Source organism: Vipera berus (genome assembly GCF_964194415.1).
Source record: "Vipera berus genome assembly, chromosome: 3".
NCBI lineage: Eukaryota > Metazoa > Chordata > Lepidosauria > Squamata > Viperidae > Vipera > Vipera berus.
This window is the reverse complement of record NC_138204.1, coordinates 114,622,430-114,642,581: the sequence shown is the minus strand read 5'-3', so window position 1 is coordinate 114,642,581 and position 20,152 is coordinate 114,622,430. Positions and strand designations below refer to the sequence as shown.

Here is a 20,152-nt window from a genome sequence, read left to right as displayed (position 1 = left end):
TTGAGACAGTGTGATTTATTGAGAAAATGCTCTGGAGTCTCTCTGCTTCTTGTAAGTAGATATATTTCTGACATGCATGTACTGAATTAACTAACTCTGATTCCAAGTTGGATTAACGAAGAAAACAAATACTGGGTAGAAAGGGAAACAACACAAAGAAGAGAGTCACAGTAAACTATGTAGATAGTGACCTTGTTTGCAAGTGAAAGCTGGATTTTGCTGAATCAACCACTTCCCAGGGCCCTATTGGAGCAAGGCTGCACTGTAGGACAGGCTGTTCAAGTAAATCACAAACCGGGGGGCTCTCTTTGAAAGGTTACATTTATTTGGCTGCATGCACTGAGCTTGTTACAATGCAACAGAAACACAGAAGTGGATGTTGGTTGAAGAAGAGGAGCATCACAAACCAGAGGTTTTAGGAACAGGGATCAGCCACTTTGCCTAAGAAAAGGAGGGCATTTATAGCCACTTCCCTAATGAGTACTATAAAAGGTCTGTTGGCATTGAAGACAATTTTGTTCAAAGGGAATGAGCGACCGGAAATTACAACTGTGGTGGAAGCGGCTGCCTCACTGCCTTTTTCATTTACCTGATGAAATAAAATGTGCATGCTGAATTAGGAACATTCCTCAGAGACCAAACAGAAACAGTTGTGGGGAATTTTTTCCCCTTTGACAATATTTTTCTCTCTAAGAACTTCATTAGGGCTGCAATACTTCATAGTTAAGATGAATGACTATAGGTATCCCTACTTTACTGTGCCACAGACATACATACATCAAAGCTGTAGATATTTCCTTTTCACCCATAGGATAGGAAGGCTTCTTCCCTCAAATGCTGCTGCAATATATGCATGCAAGGTCTAAAAATATGTATTTTATTTCAAAAGGTATCTTTTAACCTTATGCTAGTTTAAGCAAGCTTGACTGATTGAACTAAAGAAATCAGTCATACAACAAAATCATCTGATCGGTTTATATATATATATTTCAGAGTCAGCCCTGTATTTTTCCTCTTTTTCATTTGAACCATACAGCCTTAGAAAGGGAAGAGGAATTTACTGCCAAATTAAGATTAACCAGACAAAGATGTGGAAAATGGGATACAATTTGTGTATATTATGTTTTCTGATTTACTATATGAAGCAGTGCTCTTCACCTATCTTAACACAGCACTGATCTTCTCAATTGGTGTTTGAGACTATGCCTGGGATAGTTATTTGTTATCAAAGACTTCAGAAATAAAAGCTAAAAGTCCTTAATGGTACTATGTCTACATGGAGGGAAGTAAGCAGTGGGGTACCACAAGGTTCTGTCTTAGGCCCAGTACTCTTCAATATCTTCATAAATGACTTAGATGAGGGAATAGAGTAGAGTAGAGTAGAGTAGAGTAGAGTAGAGTAGAGTAGAGTAGAATAGAATAGAATAGAATAGAAACTGGAAGGGACCTTGGAGGTCTTCTAGTTCAGCCCCCTGCTCAAGCAGGATAACCTATACCACTTCAGACAAGTGACTGTCCAGTCTCTTCTTAAAAACCTCCAGTGATGGAACACCCACGATTTCTGGAGGCAGCTCTTCCACTGGTTAACTGTCCTCACTGTTAGGAAGTTTCTCCTTAATTCCAGATTGCTTCTCTCTTTGGTTAGTTTCCAACCATTGTTTTTTGTCTTGCCCTCTGGTGCTTTGGAGAATAACGTGACCCCCTCTTCTTTGTGGCAGTCCCTCAAATACTGGAACACTGCTATCATGTCTCCCCTATTTCTTCTTTTCTTTAGACACTAGCCAAACCCAAGTCCTGCAGCCGTTCTTCGTATGTTTTAGTCTCCAGGCCTTTGATCATCTTAGTTGCTCTTCTCTGAATTTTTTCCAAACTCTCAACATCTGTTTTGTGATATGGTGAAAAAAATTGGCTGCAGTATTCCAGGTATGGTCTTACTAGGGTTTTATAAAGCTTTACTAATACTTAGGAATAGAAGGGGAACTTATCAAATTTGCAGATGATACTAAGCTGGCAGGAATAGCCAACACTCCAGAAGACAGGCTCAAGATCCAGATGGATCTTGACAGACTTGAACACTATTTAACAAAATGAAATTCAATGTAGAGCAGGGGTGTCAAACTCAATTTCATTGAGGGCGGCATCAGCATTGCAGTTGCCCTCAGGGGGCCGGGTGGGTATAGCCAGGGTGGGCGTGGCCTACTGGGTGGGCGTGGCTAGAGTGCATATGGCCTACTGGGTGGGCGTGGCCAGCTCTACATCGTTCGCATCAAGGGTGCCTATGGGGGCCTGGGCAGGAGTGGGACAGATCTGAGGGTCTCTGGCAGGAGGAGGGTCTCAGGGCCAGGGCAGTGGGGGCCGTTCCCTCACTGTTTCCAGGATGGCTTCACGGGCCACATGAAACCACTTCGCGGGACGTATCCGGCCCCCCGGGCCTTGTGTTTGACATGTCTGATGTAGAGAAAAGTAGTCTTACACTTAGGCAAGAAAAACCCAAAGTATACATATAGATTGGGTGAAACCAGACTTAATAGCAGTAACTGTAAGAGGGATCTTGGAATCTTCTTGGACAATCAATTAAGTATGAGCCAACAGTGTGCGGCAGCAGCCAAAAAAGCCAATGCAATCCTAAATTGCATTAACAGAGGGATTCAATCAAGACACATGAGGTACTAATACCACTCTATAAAGTTTTAGTAAGATCACATCTAGAATATGCAACCAGTTTTGGTCTCCACACTATAAAAAAGATATTGAGACTCTAGAAAAAGTGCAGAGAAGAACAACAAAGATGACTGGGGGACTGGAGGCTAAAACATATGAAGAACGGTTACAGGAACTGCGCATGGCTAGTCTAGTGATGAGAAGGACCAGGGGAGACAGAATAGCAGTGGGCCTGTCACAGAGAGGAGGGGATTGAACTATTTTCCAAAGCACCTGAAGGCCAGACAAGCAATAACAGATGGAAACTGATCAAGGAGAGATTCAACCTAGAACTAAGGAGAAATTTTCTGACAGTGAGAACAATCAACCTTCAGATGTTGTGGGAGCTTCATCACTGGAAGCTTTCAGGAAGAGATTGGACTGCCATCTGTCAGAAATGGTGTAGGGTCTCCTGCTTGGGGGAGGGTTGGACTAGATGACCCCCAAGGTCCCTTCCAACTCTGTTATTCTAATTCAATTTTGTCATTGCGTCTTCTAAGGTTCTTTTGCTATCCTGTTCTAAAACAAGCAGAAGAGCTAAAGGTTTGCCAAACACCTAAGATCAAAAATAATTGCTCCAGAAGACTACAAATGCATCAGAGTCATTTGATCTTTTTAAAAATTTCCTCCAATTATCAGTTTAGTCTCTACAATGATATTAAAATGACAAATTATGCATCACAACATCACAACCCAAGCTGCACCCTTTTATCTTTGTGTCACAATGTCCAATGCAAATATGAAAGCAGTGGAATTGGATTGCATGTTATAATGCAAACAGTACTGCCACTTCCTTCCCCGTTCCCAACACATCCCTATTTTAATCATTTAATTCACATGAGTAGATATTAATCAATCCCATTTCAAAGTGTTTCTACTGAAAGATCAGTGAGAGAGCTGTTCTTTCCTTTCATCCAGCAGAGCATGATATTCATCCTTTTATCTTGTTCTTTTTAAGTCCTGTAAGGCTTCAGAGCTTTCAGTCAAATGGGAATGATGGAGAAGAGATCAGCACAGTGGTGTTGTGATGCTTTGTGGAGCCCCCCCCCCCAGGGATCCATCCTCTCTCACCTCATCTTTAATATCTATATGAAGCTGCTAAGTGAGGGGAGCCAATATTTTGAGGCACAATCTCCGAGTGTGGATGGAACCAAATAGGCTGTAGCTGGACACTAACAAGATTGTTTTTTCCATCAAGGTTTCCCATCCATCTAAACAAGTGGCAACAGTTAGATGAGCAGGCTTTATTTGTTTCCTGCCTTTGTTATTTTTACAAATAACTCAAGGCAGCAAACATACCCAACACACCTTCCTCCTATTTTCCCCACAACAACAACCCTGTGAGGTGAGTTTGGCTGAGGGAGAGGGTCTGGCCCAAGAACATCCAGCTGACTTTCACGGCTAAAGCAGGACTAGAACTCACGGTTTCCATTAGCCTGGTGCCTTAACCACTAAATCAAACTGGCTCTTGGTACGCCTAAAAGGAGCAGACTTGGAGATCTTTCATCTGAAAGGAGATCCAGATTTAAATGCGATTCAATCATGAAACCCACCCAAAATCGTTCTCTCCGCCCGACATTCCTCACAGTGTTGTATGAAGAAAAACAACGCAAGCTCTTTAAAAGGGTAACATTTATAAAATAATCTCCTTTGAAATATTTCATTTCCTTCAAAAAGGTCCTGCCTTGTACCAATTTCTTCTGTGGTGCGATGGTGATCCAGAGTGCCTTGCCTTTTCGGTTCAGCTAACGTAGATTCTGTTCAATAGCTGAAACTTAATTTAGGAAAGAGAATACAGTAGAGTGTAAACAACGAAGGAAAGCTGACTCACCTCAAGGAAGGCTTTGTGAAATGCTTCAGAAACATAGAGGCCCGCTTGAGGATCTTCAACTATGCCTGAGGAAGACAATAGGGGGGAAAAGGGGGAAAAAGTGAATGTTCTTGTGGGAGAAACCAAAAAGGCACAGAAGTTAATCATGATCTGGGGGGGGGGGGTTCTAACGCTGATGCTCTGCAGAAATCGGTCATCTTATTTGGAACCAAAGACTCTGCAAATGTTTTTTAGGTACTCTGCCTCACCCAATGCCAGGAACCCAGAGTTAAACCTTTCTGGAGTGCTGCATAGTGAATGCACCTTCTCTTTGCTTGGCTCTTGGGGGAGAGAGCACAGCTCTAAGTGCCATGAGGTTTCGTGATTACCGTAAATGGCTTTTTCTATATTTGCTGCACTGTTTTTTCTGGCTGTGAAGAGTTTGTGGAAGGTAATCAGGAAAATCATTTTACAAGAGAAGGGGTTTGCAGTTCGTACTGCAAGTGGATAGCTAGCGGGGAGATCTTTGGTTTTTTGTTTTTAGGAATTGCTGAATTACAATTCTCAACAGCACCAACCAGCTTGGACTAGAGTGAGGAACACTGGGGGTTATAATTCAGCAATATCTAGAAGTCAACATTTCTTACCCTTTACCTAAAATCAGAAAATAAGGTAAAGGTAAAGGTTCCCCCACACATGCGTGCTAGTCATTTCCGACTCTAGGGGCCGGTGCTCATCTCTGTTTCAAAGCCGAAGAGCCAGCACTTGTCTGAGGACGTCTCCGTGGTCATGTGGCCGGCATGACTAGACGCCAAAGGCGCACGGAACGCTGTTACCTTCCCACCGTAGTGGTCCCTATTTTTCTACTTGCATTTTTACGTGCTTTCCAACTGCTAGGTTGGCACAAGCTGGGACGAGTAACAGGCGCTCACTCTGTTATGTCGCACTCGGGATTCGACCCACCAAACTGCCGACCTTCTGATCGACAAGCTCAGCGTCCTAAAATAGGTATGTGCTAAAATGATAGTTAAAGTCTGACGGACAAATTTGTGTACATTTCTGTGATATTCTTAAAAATAACCACCAGTTCGGTTTGTTATGCATATGCAGGGAAGAGGAACTAACCATGGGTCTCTGGCCCAGGAATTGGTGATATCCTTACTACAACCGTCCAAAACATTTTTTTTTCATCCTGAGTCTTCTTCAAGATGCTAAAGAAAATAGCATAAAAATTCTGAACTATCTGGAGTATTAAATTAGGAATCTGTAGCACATTTTCTGACTAACACCTAAAAAGGCATATGGTTTCATTTCCTAGACATCTGATGAAGTCAGCTACTGTTCATGAATTTTTTTAGATAAAACAGGTTAATCAGAAATCACGTTACCAGACTCCTACCAGGCACCACTATACCTGGCTATAGTGCTATTTCAGAAAGGTTATTTGAACTAAAATGGAAAGCCTTTTTTCCACAATGCACGTGATAGTATCTGGAGGAGATAATTCTGGTCCATAGATGAGAGGGACTGCATTATATGTATGTGTGTGTGCATATGGATCTTTGGTCATTCGGGGTTTTTCCCGCGTAGAATTGAAGGTGTAGGAGCAACGTTTCGACAGAATCCCATCGGGAAAAAAACCTGAATGACCAAAGATACAAACACCCGCGAAAACCTCAGAAAACAAATATATATATATATATATATATATATATATATATATATGTATATGTATATGTATATGTATATGTATATGTATATGTATATGTATATGTATATGTATATGTATATGTATATGTATATGTATATGTATATGTATATGTATATTTATGTTTTGTTTGTATATTTATATATATATATATGTATATATATATATATATATATATGTATATATATATATGTGTATATATATATATACATATATATATATACATATATATATATATGTATATATATATATATGTATATATATATGCACACTAAATTCATCAAAATAATCATTGCTCCCCACTGAAGCACATCCCAACTGACCTGGCAAACTGGCCCGTTCGGGGCTGAAAAGATCCCTTAATCCCATTTCTTGGAGTTTCTCCTTCAGACTGAAGCTGCTTTCAATCTTGAAACGGGGCAAATGCACTGAGAGAGAGACCTCTTTCAAAGCACGGAACCAGCTTTCCAGCTTCTCTGCGGTTAGCTGCTGCTCCACTTGGGCCAAAGGTGTGTTCAGATAGGGTAGGATAAAGACCATTGTAATATCGTCGCCTTGGTAAGGAAGCTCCAACACCTGGACTTTGGAGTTTGCGATGGAAGCATAACGGAATGTCATTTCCTGATACATTGTGGGCACCTGGCAAGGCTCAGCAGTGGCTCTAAAAAAGGGCTCCACCTTTGTGTTTTCAAGCGGGAACTTGGATTTCCAGTGACCCTAGATCGACACAGTGACAGAAAACAGAAGCCATCAGCCAGAAATTGAAACTCTGCATTTGTTTTCTTACAATGGATCCAGATCTCCACAAAATCAATTGCAAATTTATAAGGAAAACCCATTCCAGTATGAGGATAGGAAAGGGAATTACACAGCCTAATCCATGTTGGACACATTGAGCACACATCTCTAGAAAAATGTTCACAAGGTAAACGATTTAAACCCACAAATTCATCTGTAAACTTGGACATTGGAGAAGAGGAGAAGCAGAAACAGCTCCACGTCATTTCACGACCTGGAGCCAAGCTCCTTCCTTGACATACAGTAAAATAGGGAAGGAGGAAAGCCCCAAGGAGAAGCTTAGAAGCAAGGCCTAAGTCGGCACACTTGATTGGTGTTTGAGAGATATAAGTTTAAGTAAAAGGTAAAGGTTCCCCCGCACATGCGTGCTAGTCGTTTACGACTCTAGGGGCCGGTGCTCATCTCTGTTTCAAAGCCGAAGAGCCAGCGCTTGTCCGAAGACGTCTCCGTGGTCATGTGGCCAGCATGACTAGACGCCAAAGGCACACAGAACACTGTTACCTTCCCACCGTAGTGGTCCCTATTTTTCTACTTGCATTTTTACATGCTTTCGAACTGCTAGGTTGGCAGAAGCTGGGACGAGTAACAGACGCTCACTCTGCTATGCGGCACTCGGGATTTGACCCGCCAAACTGCCGACCTTCTGATCGACAAGCTCAGCACCCTAACCCACTGAGCCACCGCATCCCTTTTAGAAGTTTAGTAGGTTGCAAATATTTTGATATGGAAAGGGGGAAAGGTTAACTTTAAATTTGAAGCTAGGCTTGAGAATACTGGTGCCAGCTTGTTTCCCTCCACAATACAAAATCTGGCAACATTTGCTGGAACCAATAGGAAATCCTATTAGTATGTTCTAATATCCTAGTCAGTAGCTGTTGGCAAGGCATCCCTGAAGAACTGAGTTTGAGGATGTTCTAAAACCTGTAGACCACGGGTGTCAAACTCGCCACATCACGTGATGTGTCGTGATGTATGGCGACTCTTTTTGCATTGCCGGCAATGGGGTGGGTGCAGCTTCAGGGCCGGCAGTTTGACACCCCTGCTGCACACTGAGAAGCAGACGTGATTGTGCTTCCTTCCGTTACATGCTGTCTTAAGACTGCGATTCCTCAAATTCCTCCAGATTCAGAAAAAGCCCTATATAAGAAGCATTACTGTAATTGCGCAAGAGGCCTTAGGACTGTGGTCATCAGGGGTCCTGGACCTGATGATGGCAGACTGACCCGCAGCACTTCCACCTTATCACATTCTGAAGGGAGGATGATAAAAGAAGAATCTGATGTAAAATGTAATTCTGATAAATTTAGAATTCAAAAGTAAGTAATGAAAGAATTTGCTATATTCTACAAAAAAAGTATTGCGCCAACAATCATCTGTACACAGTCGCTATAAACGTGTGTCAACTCCTGTAAGATTTGGTTGTAAATACAACCCAGGAATAAGGAGCTGAAACAAAGGCATTTCCATAAGCTGAAGACTTCAGTCAAGCTTCCTCCTTTTTTCATTAACAGCAAGGCCTATTATTGAAGGAGCAAGGTCTGTTAGAAATTTGTAAAGTGGTCTGAAGATTGTGCTTAGATGAAATCAAGTAGTCTTCATTCTTCTTGCCTGTCTTAACTTGAAAAAAATGTGACTTGCACTGAAGTCATAGTTAGCCAAATTACTTTAAGTGGAGTTTTTCAGAAAAATCTCTAAGTTTCAATTTTAGAATTTATATAATGACACCTCCATTTCCCCCCCCCGAATGATTATTTATATAGATTTCATTCATTTTCCATTTTTCCTGCTGGTGCATTATTTTCCATACCTTGAAGTAAATTGTGTTGACTAGTATCATAACAGTGAATTCATTGATGGCTCCTTCTGGGATCACATTTGTTATACGTTTCTCAGTTTTATTTGCCACCCAATCATTGATGGTTGCTCTGGATAATTCTGGCTTCTCCTGAAAGGGATAACATGGAGAAAGGTAGCTTTTTTGTTTTGTATATTGTACATCCATTTGGATGCACTCTACTCCAATGACTCTAGGCAAATTATTATATATAAAACTAAAACATCCATGAAATATTTATAAAAATAAAAATAATAGAAACAGAACAGAACAGAACAGGACAGAATAGAATAGAATATTGGCCAAGTGTGATTGGATCCACAAGGAATACAATGAATACAAGATACAATGAAAGCTATTGAATGTTATTAATATAAAATACTGTGACCGTTTGGAGAATCTCTCCTCTGAATTGACTTCTCCATGTTATTATTAGCTCATTCCTCAACCTTGGGAACTTTTAAGATATGTGAACCTGGATCCCAGAATTCTCTAGCCAGAATGCCAGGTGGGGAATTCTAAGGGTTGAGGTTTACACATCTTAAAGTTTCCAAGGATGGGAAATACTGCCTTACATGGCAGTAAAGAATGAATTAAACTATTTTAAACTTACAGATAATTGAAATCAAAGCTATCTCAATAATACCTCATGGCTGACCTTGCAAATTAAAAAGCAGAAGTTTATAGTGCAGTAAACTAAGCAACAAGGCTATACTTGGATGCCAAGATCAGTGGGATCACAGCAAGAACAATTGCCTCCTTGAATGGAATAGGGCAGCATCAAAACTGGCCAAACTAGTTTTTTATTTTCTTTCTTACTTTTTCTCAACTAGTCCAGGAACTGCAATTATTCATCCCCCTGGCAACCTGGAACAGATTTGTCCCACCCCAAATTTTGTTCTCCTCTTAAAGCAGATAAACACAGAATTATTGGAGTGCTAGTCCATCTGCAAGACAGGATGGTATAGCATTTACACTGTTGGACCATCACTGGAAAGATTCTAATTCAAATATTACTGGGCAATTTTTGGCAAGTCAAGGGGTTCTTCTTGTGAAAAAACCAGAGGAGGTAATGTCATGTATGCCACACTGGTTATAACTTTAATATATTATTTGAGTTAGCATTTGAAGAAATGTGTATCCAAGAAACATACAGTATATGGATTGGGAGAAAAGTAATAAAATTAGCCATGCTGACTATACAAAAATTTGCACATACAAAGGCAACATTTTGTTGGGACAACAAAAACATCGCAACAGAGTGTATGAAGGTTTGAATTATTTGGAACCTTTTTTCTGTCTGGGTGGTAAACCAAGGAGAACCCAAGCAAAGTGTGGGGTAAGACAAAGACAGGGAAATCAATAGGATTCAAAGGCTGGGGCATCACCAGGCCAAAAGCCAAAGCACAACAGAAAATGTTACTTTGTATTCACCCACAGCAGCATTCAGTCAGCCATCAAGGGTGCTTTGGATAGGAATATCCAATTTTCAAAAAAATCATAGAGCCACACCAAGGTTTTCAGGAACATACGGGATCCTGAGACTTACAGATGATATTCAGTTACTTGCAAATAGAGCAGCGTTACCCCTTTATACCGTATGCACAGCTCACCTTGAAGTTCAAAGGCCAAAGTTTAGCTCCATAAACCACCTCGCTAACGTTCTGATAAGTTTCATTGAATTTGAGAGACTTTTCCCCAAAAAGGCGATTGGCTGATACCAACTCGGAGGATTTGTTGACTTTCTTGTACAGTCGACAGTTCAGTTTGGCAAAGAAGAAGTGGATTTGATCAGATGTTTTTTCTGAAATTGTGTCAAACTGAAAAACCTTTAAAAAGAGACCAAGGAGAAAAGAATTCGAAAACAGTTCAGCTAGTAGAAGAAAAGCTTTGCCTAGAAATGCCACTTGGCAGCCTGCCCAATTTCAGTTGGGACATTGGAATTGAAAAAGAGTGTGATGCCAGATTAACATGGCACGTTTGAGGCATATTTGAGGGACAGAGGAAATTTATATAGGTATATATAGGTATATAGGAAAATTTACCAAGCCTCAGAAGCTGTTGGCACATTATTTTAAAAGCCTAGAAAATTAATTGTGATCACATTTACGCTAAATAACCATTTTTCATTTGACTTTGAAATATCAGTCCCTCAAAATACCTGAATGTATGGCAGGCACCCTCATTCACAGATGTTTTCAGTGCGAAGTACATAGAAAACATGGCTCTTATCAGGCTTCAAAATTTAGTATGCTAGGCTGATCTACAGCATTGAAGGAAGAAACTGCCTTCATTCTGGTTAATTAAGAGTCTTTAATTCAGATTTTTAGAATCTGAATGGGTACATACACATTTATTTTTTATTTATTTATTTAGATTTATATACCGCCCTTTCCCGAAGGACTCAGGGCGGTTTACAGGGTATTTAAAAGAAAATCCAAACAAAAGTTAAAACAATTTAAAAAGATTAAATGAAACCCTGAGAGAAAATAAAAACCCCAGTTAAAATTAAAAATTCTCAGCCTGGGCCAGAGAGCTCGAAGAGCCAGGTCTTCAGGTCCCGGCGGAATGAACGGAGGCCGGGGGCAGTCCTAAGCTCCGCGGGAAGCTGGTTCCAAAGGGCAGGCGCGCCCACTGAGAAGGCCCTATCCCTGGGTGTTACCCGCCGGCAATCTTTAACCAGCGGCACCCTAAGACCCTCTCTGTCGGAGCGCGTTGGATGAAGGGAGCTTGATGCTGGCAGCAGGTGTTCCCTCAGATATCCCGGACCCTCGCCATTTAGGGCTTTATAGGTCATCACCAGCACCTTGAATCTCACCCAAAGGGCAACCGGAAGCCAATGCAGCTCGCGGAGTAGAGGTGTTACATGGGAGTATCGGGGGACCTCCATCATGACTCGTGCGGCCACATTCTGCAGCAGCTGAAGCCTCCGGGTGGTCCTCAAGGGCAGCCCCATGTAGAGAGCGTTGCAGTAGTCTAAACGGGAGGTCACGAGCGCATGAGTGACTGTGTGTAGGGCATCTCGGTCCAGGTAGGGTCGCAACTGGCGCACCAGGCGAACCTGGGCAAAAGCCCCCCTGGTCACGGCTCCTATATGATCTTCAAAATTGAGCCGTGAATCCAGGAGGATGCCCAAGTTGCGAGCCCTATCAACGGGGGGTAACACCTCACCCCCCATCGTTAGAGATGGAATAGTCTGGTTGACCCAGTTAGCGCATAACTATTTTAGTATGCATGGATTTTAAGGAGATGATAGATTGCAAGAAAGTATATTTAATACACTGCTCTGTAATATGCTTCCCTGATAATGACATCTATTTTTCTTTAAAAAAAATCTGTTAAGGCTGTGGATATAAAATGAGAGGTGAATGGTCTGTTGATAGCAGGAGTAACTAAATCCAGCCCAATAACCAAGGAACCTGACCACAGTCCTATCCTGACATTTACCGTCATTAGCTGCTGAAGAGTTCTGCCACAGGCACCCAACTTGGTCATGGCAAAAGCGGTGGAAATACTGATTGGTGACATAAAAAAGTTCTCATTTTCATTCCTGTCATTGGTTATGTTTTTGTATAAGAGGACAGCAAAACGGGAATTGGCATTGGACAACTCCCAGACACGAGGGTTGGTAGAAGTTGGGATTCTCTCTTGATCTGCCTCCTCTTGCAACTTTTTCTCGGGGTTACGATAAATGCAGATTGGATTTACAGGGATATCCTTTGGCTTGGCAGTACATATATCTTGTACTGAGTGGGATTTTGTGATGCCAGTAGACCACAAACAGAAGAGAAAGAGTATCAGGAACTGCATCTTCCTGTAATCAAGAGAAAGTAACATTTTGGACTGTATATTACAACACTTTTTTTTTCAAATCAATATCATTTTACATCCAAGAGCGGTGTGAACCATTTGGAGAAGTGGTTTGAATGGTTGACACAAAACTAAGGCCACTCTTCATGGAAGCACCCAAAGTCAAGAGACATACTCATAGATTCCTGACTGACATTTGGTTTTCCTAGGGATTGTTTTGAGAAATAGGAAGAGATGATGGGTTGGTTACAACAGATTCAGACATTTCCTTTTTACTTTGAGTTGGGTATGTGGAACCATAGCCCACAGTCTTGACCAAAGTATGTCAATCTCTTCATATAAATGGACTTTTGCTTGTCTACTTTGAAACAGAAAAAGAAAACTCAAAAACTACCTCGGCTAGCAGATCTAAAAGGAAAATTAGCATATATCTACATGTGATTTTAACCTGGAACTTAAGGATGGGATTTTCTTTTCTTTTTCTTGTAATATTTTATTGATTTTCTCATTTTACATTTAAGTATTTAAAAAGCAATGTGGCGGCTGGGTTATTCAATAACATACAAAACTTTTTAGTACAAATCTCAAACAACCACATCAAATATTGCCTTTCCTTTTCACTTAATATCTACTGTCTCATATTTAAACTAATGCAATTCTTATTGTATCCATTAAGTAAAGATAGCATTGTTACATTTATCAATAAATTTTTAGCTTATACATATCCTAGTTACTTTAACATTCAATCTTTATAAACAGTCAATGTCCTGTAGTTAGTTTTTCCCAATTTTTATTTTCCCGTCAATAATATTTGATATTTATAATTTCCAAATTTTTGGTAACCAAAGTTTCCTTTATCACTTCTTAACAAAGGCTAATATTCAAAATACAAATCTTATCTATTTGAGTAATTCTATTTCCCACCATCTTACATCATTAATTAATAATACAATATGACATTTATTTTCAACTAGTTTCCAAATGTCTTAAATTTAATGACCAAAATTTCCCCTATTTCAACATCAAATATTTCCTCTCTTTTTCTCTTGATATCTACTATCTCATATTTAAGCTAATATGGTTCTAATTATCTCAATTAAATAAAAACATATTTATTACATTTATCAATAAATTTTTAGCTTATTACATATCTTAATTACTTTTACATTCAATCTTTATAAACAATCAATATCCTATTTGTTTCCCCCAATTTTTAATTTCACATCAATATTCAAATTCAACTCTTAGTATTTATACTTCCAAGTTTTAAATGACCAAAGTTTTCTTTATCTCAATTCATAACAAAATCTGGTATTCAAAGTACACATCTTGTCTATTTAAGTATATTCTATTTTAATTAGTAATATAAAATCCTCGCTAAATCAAAACCCCAATTTTCTTCAGCCTTATTCTAGCTTTTTTCCTTTGCCATCTCGCCCTCCAGGTCAGTGCTTTTAGGTCATCAAATAGATCTCCCTCTGTTATTATATATATTATTTGAAATAAAAGAGACCATCCAGTTGCCATTTTTTTTGGAAGGGCTAACAAATCGTCTCTCTATTATTCCAGATCTTCATATTGTCCTGGTATGTTAATCTTCCCTTCAGTCTGTTCTTCTTCTTGATCTTCAAGTTTCTGCTGGTTTATATAGAAAGTCTTTTCCATTTTCAATGTTGTCAATCCCTTTTCTGGACTTTCCATTGACTGTATTTGTTGGTCAGTTGAATCCTTTGCCATAGTATTTAATTGTTCCACTACTTCTATTATGTTTTGGGTAGTTGATTCTTTAGTTGTTGTCAAAATTTGAGTTCGTATATCCAGCGCTTTTTTTGTAACAGAAAAAGGTGCCGGAACTTACACATGTCATACAACCCACCTTTCCTATCCTACAAGGTTCCATCCAAAAAAAGGTGCCGGAACTCCGTTCTGGGCGTTCTATGAGAAAAAAAGCCCTGCGTATATCTAGGCTGACAACTTGTTCTTTTCTGTAGCATCTTATTTCATCATAAGCTGAAAGAATGGTTTGATATATTGCTTTTAACATAAGGAGAATCTGTTTCTGGTCTTCATTCATATTCTCTTAGTAGTGTGTTAAATTAACAGCTTTAAAGTCAGAGAATGAAAATTTTATAACTGAGTATAGAACACAGCTGAGCTTCTCACAGCTGATAATTGTCAAGGCTGAAGAAGTCTTATCTGTAGTCTGGGCTTCCAGTCAAGTTTCCTTCAGACAATAACAAGTTGTAATATCAAATTTAGCCACAAGATGTCACCAATGACATTTAAGGTTTTTTAAGTCCAAAATTTTTATAATCCTTTTTCCAATTTTCTTTTTTTTTTAAATAAAAATCAAGGTCTTCAATAAGGATAAGAAATCTTTTGGCCCCCAAATTCTATAAGCATATAAATCCAGTCAGGTTATTCTTTTAGTCTTTTAACTCCCCTGGATAGTCAGTTGCCGCTATTTTTAGAGGGTGGGATAAAAGTTCCCTTCCTTCTCTCCTCACAGGGGGGAAGATATTTTGGGCAGCTTTTGCAGGAGAAAAAAAAATACTTGGGATTAAAGAGAGATCTCATCCAGAATCATCCGTGCTGCTTTGGAGTGCCTGGTGGTAAGTTTGACTTTGGCTGTCTGTAGCCTAGTGATGAGCCATATTTCTATGGCCAGTCTTTCGTCTGCCGGTTTGGAGGGCTGCCCTGGATCAAGTGGAAGGGCTATCACTCTCCCGAGATCAAGCGGGGATCCCCTCCTTGCTGGTTGCCCCTACAGGGTGACTTTTGACCCTTTCCAGGGTCTCCCAGCGGTGCGAAATCGAATGCGGAAGACGGAGCTCGCCTTCCAGCATCCACAGCAGCCGTGATGGCAAAGTGGAAGTCCAAGAATGGGATTTTCACATAAAATGGGATCTTTGATTTTTATTGGATGTTCAACTCTTATAAGAGGATATTTTGGGGTGAGATGCATTTGTTACATATTTGGTTAGCTATATACAACCAAACAACAACCATCTTCTGCCATTGTTTCCTCAGCAACTTGTAGTCTATCTCATTGTGACTATCAAGATTTAGAGCCTAATTTGTATATATTTATCTATCTTACTTGAAAAACCATTAAAGTTGATGCCTATGAAGAAAGACATTTGACTACCGTTATTTACCTTATCAAATTCCATTAAACTGTCTTGAGTTCTAGAACTATCAAAAGAAAATGTTAAGATTTAAACTTTTTTATCCTGCCTTTATTAATTTATAAGTAACTGAAGGTGACGAACATACCTAATACTCCTTCCTCCTCCTATTCTTCCTACAATAACAACCCTGTGAGGTGGTTTGGGCTGAGAGTGACTTTCATGCCTAAGGTGGCACTAGAACTCACCATCTCTTGGTTTCTAGACTAGTACCTTTAAAGGTAAAGGTAAAGGTAAAGGTTCCCCCGCACATGCGTGCTAGTCGTTTCCAACTCTAGGGGCCGGTGCTCATCTCCATTTCAAAGCCGAAGAGCCAGCGCTTGTCCGAGGACGTCTCCGTGGTCATGTGGATGGCATGACTAGACGCCAGAGGTGCACGGAACGCTGTACCTTTACCTCCCATCAATTCTGCTGTATCTTACTTAAATTTTAATGATTATGTATAATTTTTATTTTTTTTATTTTAGCCACTCTAATTCATCCCTTCTTTTTTGAAAAAAATCCCCAAAGGCTGGACATTTAAATGATTCTGGAGAAAAATGTAATACTGAGCTAGATAACTGACCACTCATGACCATGTTCCCCAAGGCAACCTCAGTCGGGATTGGTCCCACATAGGAGGACACTGAGATTTCTCATTGAAAATCTTTATTGCTGGATGAAACACAATAAACTTTGTGGCAAGAATATGGACAATTACATTCTTTTTTCAAATTCTGTTAACCACATCCCTACTTGTCTAGTGAAAGTAAATCATATATTTCTACCATTGTGTTCTATGTTTTCTTTGCATAATAAATATCTGAAATCTCTTACCTCTTTCTTGGGTTATTCTCTCCAGTAGAGTAGGATGATCAAAGGGCTGAATTGTTAATTTAGGCAAAAAACCATTTCAAGTCGGTAAGAATATTCCTGAAGGACGTTTATTGCCTTGCCTGGTCGTACTCTTCTCAACCAGCTCCAAAAGAAGAGAAGGAGAGAAGAGGAAAGGGGGTGGGAAAGCCATGAAGGTCAAAGGCCACCGATCTCAAAATGCAAGTTAAACAAACAGTGGAGCAAAGCAATGTTTATTCTGAGAGCAGCTTTAATGTTCAACATGAGGACACATGCCACACATATGGCAGAGACCCAACCCAATGAGAAAAGAGTTACCTTCCTTGCTGCGCATAATCTTCATTGGACAACCGAGAGAGATTTTAAGACTTGCTCCTGTTAGACCAGAGACAAACAATGGAGCTTTCCAAAGGGCTCCTTTTGAGGAGTGCTGGAGATAGAACTGCAGCCCTTTGCCAGAAACAGTGACTAAAGTACACCATGGTGAGGTCAGAGCCTGCAGATAACAAGCAGTGCCAAGAACAATGGGGAAGTATGACTGGATAGGAGGGGAAGGGAGACTTTAGTGCAGGATCCCATTGTATCTTTCAAGGATTTTAACCATGGGTAGTTCCACAGAAGGATAGCGTGCTAGATTGACAGAAGTTTGAAATGTGCTCCTGTTTGTTCCCCCCACCCCCCACCCCAGTGTACTGAAACCTCCAAGATGCTTATTGCTACTAGATCTGCAGCACGTTGCTACCATTTATTGGTTGTCATGGTTGTTGCAGCCCAGATCTGGTAGTCCCAAGCACAGCTAAAACTTCCTTTTGCAAAATATTGAGCTACTAAGCCCAGTTTCCCACCAGCTTTCCACCGTCTCCTGAAGAAGGGCAGCCACGATTATCTCTCCATATCCTCTACCGTTTGGAGTGTATCTTTGGGGAACGTCCATTTTAAGACTCTTTGGTAAGAAAAACCAGCCAATACCTACCAAGCAGCTTTCTGGCTCCTCTATATGACTCTGGAAAGAAAAAAAAAGCCCCCAGCCAGACTCTGGTCAATTTCACCCAACTCTGCTTGGTGACTGCACCCAGAAGAGTTACCAGACTCCGCAAGATGAGAAAAGCCTCCGATTGCTTCTCTCACTCTGCTTTTCCAGCCACAAACAGCCATGGTTACAGTCAAGCATAAACAAAATGCCTGGTTGCTAAATGATTCACAGCTGAGCAGAAAATACAGCCCACCCCACTCCCCTTTAGCTTCTTTTTTCTTCTATGTATAGCTAGATACTGCATGATTTTTTCCCTTGATAAAGCAAGCAAGCAAAAACTCAAAACTTTAAATTAAATTAAATTCAGGTGGGTTTTTTTGGGTGGTGGTGGTGGTGGAAGATACTTATCCCAAAGAAATGTTTCGCTTCTCATCCAAGAAGCTTCTTCAGCTCTTCTTCGGCTCTGAAGAAGCTTCTTAGATGAGAAGCGAAATGTCTTCAGAGAAAAACAAGAAAGTCCAGTTGCCTCGTGAAAAAAGCACCTTTGGGACAAGAGGAAAGGTAGTTTTACTGAAGAAGACCTGAGGGTCTACAATACCTGAAGCAAAGTATGCAGTGGGGTACTCCAAAGCTTTGTTTTAGGCCCAGTACTCTTCAACATCATCAATGAACTGGATGAGGGGATAGATGGGGAACTCATCAAATTTCCAGATGACACCAAGCTGGCAGGATTAGCCAACACTCCAGAAGATAGACTTAAGATACAAGAGGATCTGGACAGATTGAACATTGGGCACTATCTAACAAAATGAAATTTTGTTAGATAGTGCCCAAACAGAGCCTTGGTGGAGCAGTGGGCTAATGCCTCCTTAAGTAACACCAGCTGCCTGCAATTAGTGCAGGTTCGAGTCCCACCAGGCTCAAGGTTGACTCAGCCTTCCATCCTTCCGAGGTAGGTAAAATGAGGACCCAGATTGTTGGGGGCAATTAAGCTGACTTTGTAATAATGCCGCTTGGGGGTGTGTGAAAGCCCTAATAAGCAGGCATATACATAGAATGAAGGCTACTGCTAAGCTTGTAAGCCGCCCTGAGTCTTCGGAGAAGGGCGGGATATAAATGGAATTTAAAAAAAAAATTTAAGTGATGAACAAAGTAAGGTTCTACATTTAGGCAAGAAAAACCAAATGCACAGGTATGGTAAAGGTGGTACCTTGCTCAGTAGTAGTAACTATGAGAGGGATCTTGGGAGTCCTAGTGGACAATCACTTAAAATATGAGCCAGCAGTGTGCTGCAGCTACCAAAAAAGCCAACACAGTGCTAGGATGCATTAACAGAGGGATAGAATCAAGATCATGTGAAGTGTTAGTACCACTTTACAGTGCCTTGGTAAGGCCACACTTGCAATACTGCACCCAGTTTTGGTCACCACGATGTAAAAAAGATGTTGAGACTCTAGAAACAGTGCAGAGAAGAGCAACAATGATTGGGGGACTGGAGGCTAAAACATGTAAAGAACGGTTGCTGGAATTGGCTATGTTTAATTTAATGAAAAGAAGGACTAGGGGTGACATGATAGCAATGTTCCAATAGCTCAGGGGTTGCCACAAAGAAGAGTCAAGCTATTTTCCAAAGCATCTGAGGGCAGGACAAGAGGCAATGAATGGAAACTAATCAAGGAGAGAAGCAATCTAAAACTAAGGAAAAATTTCCTGACAATTACAACAGTTAACCAATGGAACAGCTTGCCTCCAGAAGTTGTGAATGCTCCAACACTGGAGGTTTTTAGGAAGAGATTGAACAATCATTTGTCTAAAATGGTATAGGGTTTCCTGCCTGAGCAGGGGGGTTGGACTAGAAGACCTCCAAGGTCCCTTCCAATTCTGATTATTCTATTCTATTATGTTCTGTTCTGTTCTGTTCCTTTCCACTCCACTCCTCCATTCATTACTATGGTCAATTGCAAAAGGAGCAGTTTAGTATGTAACTGCAGGGGGTTGGACTAGAAGACCTCCAAGGTCCCTTCCAACTCTGTTATTCTATTCTATTTGACCTACTTGTGATTTTTATTATCAGGCATTTCCTCTAAAATTTATGACTCGAAGGGGGGCTGAGTTAGAATCTGCCACCAGCTGTGTATTCCACAAGTGCATCTTTCCTTGTATGACTACAAACCAATGTAATTTTTGTATATGCTGCATTTAATACAAGAGTGCATCTCTGGAGAATGTTTGAATTAGATGGTAGTTTTAGGCCCTCAAGAAAGGCTCATTTATGCTATTCCCTCTGCCCAGAGTCCCTTAAGTTACTGGCAGATCCTGATTTCTAGCTCCTAGAATCCCACTGCTTTGCCCAAAGCACGCGGCATCACAGGACACTCTTTGGGGTTGCCAGGGCTCTTAGCCAACTGTGACAGTGTCCCTTTTATAGCCATCTTTGATGCCTTTATACATCCCTCTTCTCTATCTCTTGGCATAACTATCACATAATACTACTCAG

The 20,152-nt window shown here is 40.5% G+C and overlaps 2 protein-coding genes across 3 annotated transcripts in view; one reads left to right on the top strand and one right to left on the bottom strand.

Moving 5' to 3' along the window:
• Window positions 1–20,152, top strand: part of ZBTB37 (zinc finger and BTB domain containing 37) — a 73,440-nt gene that overhangs the window by 24,340 nt on the left and 28,948 nt on the right. The window lies entirely within an intron of this gene.
• On the bottom strand, window positions 310–17,151 carry SERPINC1 (serpin family C member 1). 2 transcript variants are annotated; one of them, XM_081322944.1, is made up of 7 exons: window positions 16,665–17,010; window positions 12,298–12,664; window positions 10,464–10,679; window positions 8,824–8,961; window positions 6,542–6,935; window positions 4,532–4,596; window positions 310–589 (listed from the first exon to the last, which is right to left on the bottom strand). In XM_081322944.1, exons 2-7 carry the CDS (start codon window positions 12,658–12,660, stop codon window positions 416–418), a joined length of 1,350 nt encoding a protein of 449 aa, XP_081179070.1. In that variant the 5' UTR covers window positions 12,661–12,664; window positions 16,665–17,010; the 3' UTR covers window positions 310–415. The 2 variants fall into 2 exon arrangements, with proteins under 2 accessions (XP_081179070.1, XP_081179071.1); XM_081322945.1 differs by lacking the exons at window positions 310–589; window positions 4,532–4,596 and adding an exon at window positions 4,315–4,474 and having other exon boundaries at window positions 16,665–17,151.

Coding starts and splice junctions, on each gene's coding strand:
- SERPINC1 (XM_081322944.1), bottom strand. CDS start 12,660: ATGCAGTTCCTGATACTCTTTCTCTTCTGTTTGTGGTCTACTGGCATC. Junction 8,962..10,463: donor TTTGGCCTTTGAACTTCAAG/GTGAGCTGTGCA, acceptor TATCCCTTTCAG/GAGAAGCCAGAATTATCCAG. Junction 4,597..6,541: donor CGAACGGGCCAGTTTGCCAG/GTCAGTTGGGAT, acceptor TGTCTTCCTCAG/GCATAGTTGAAGATCCTCAA.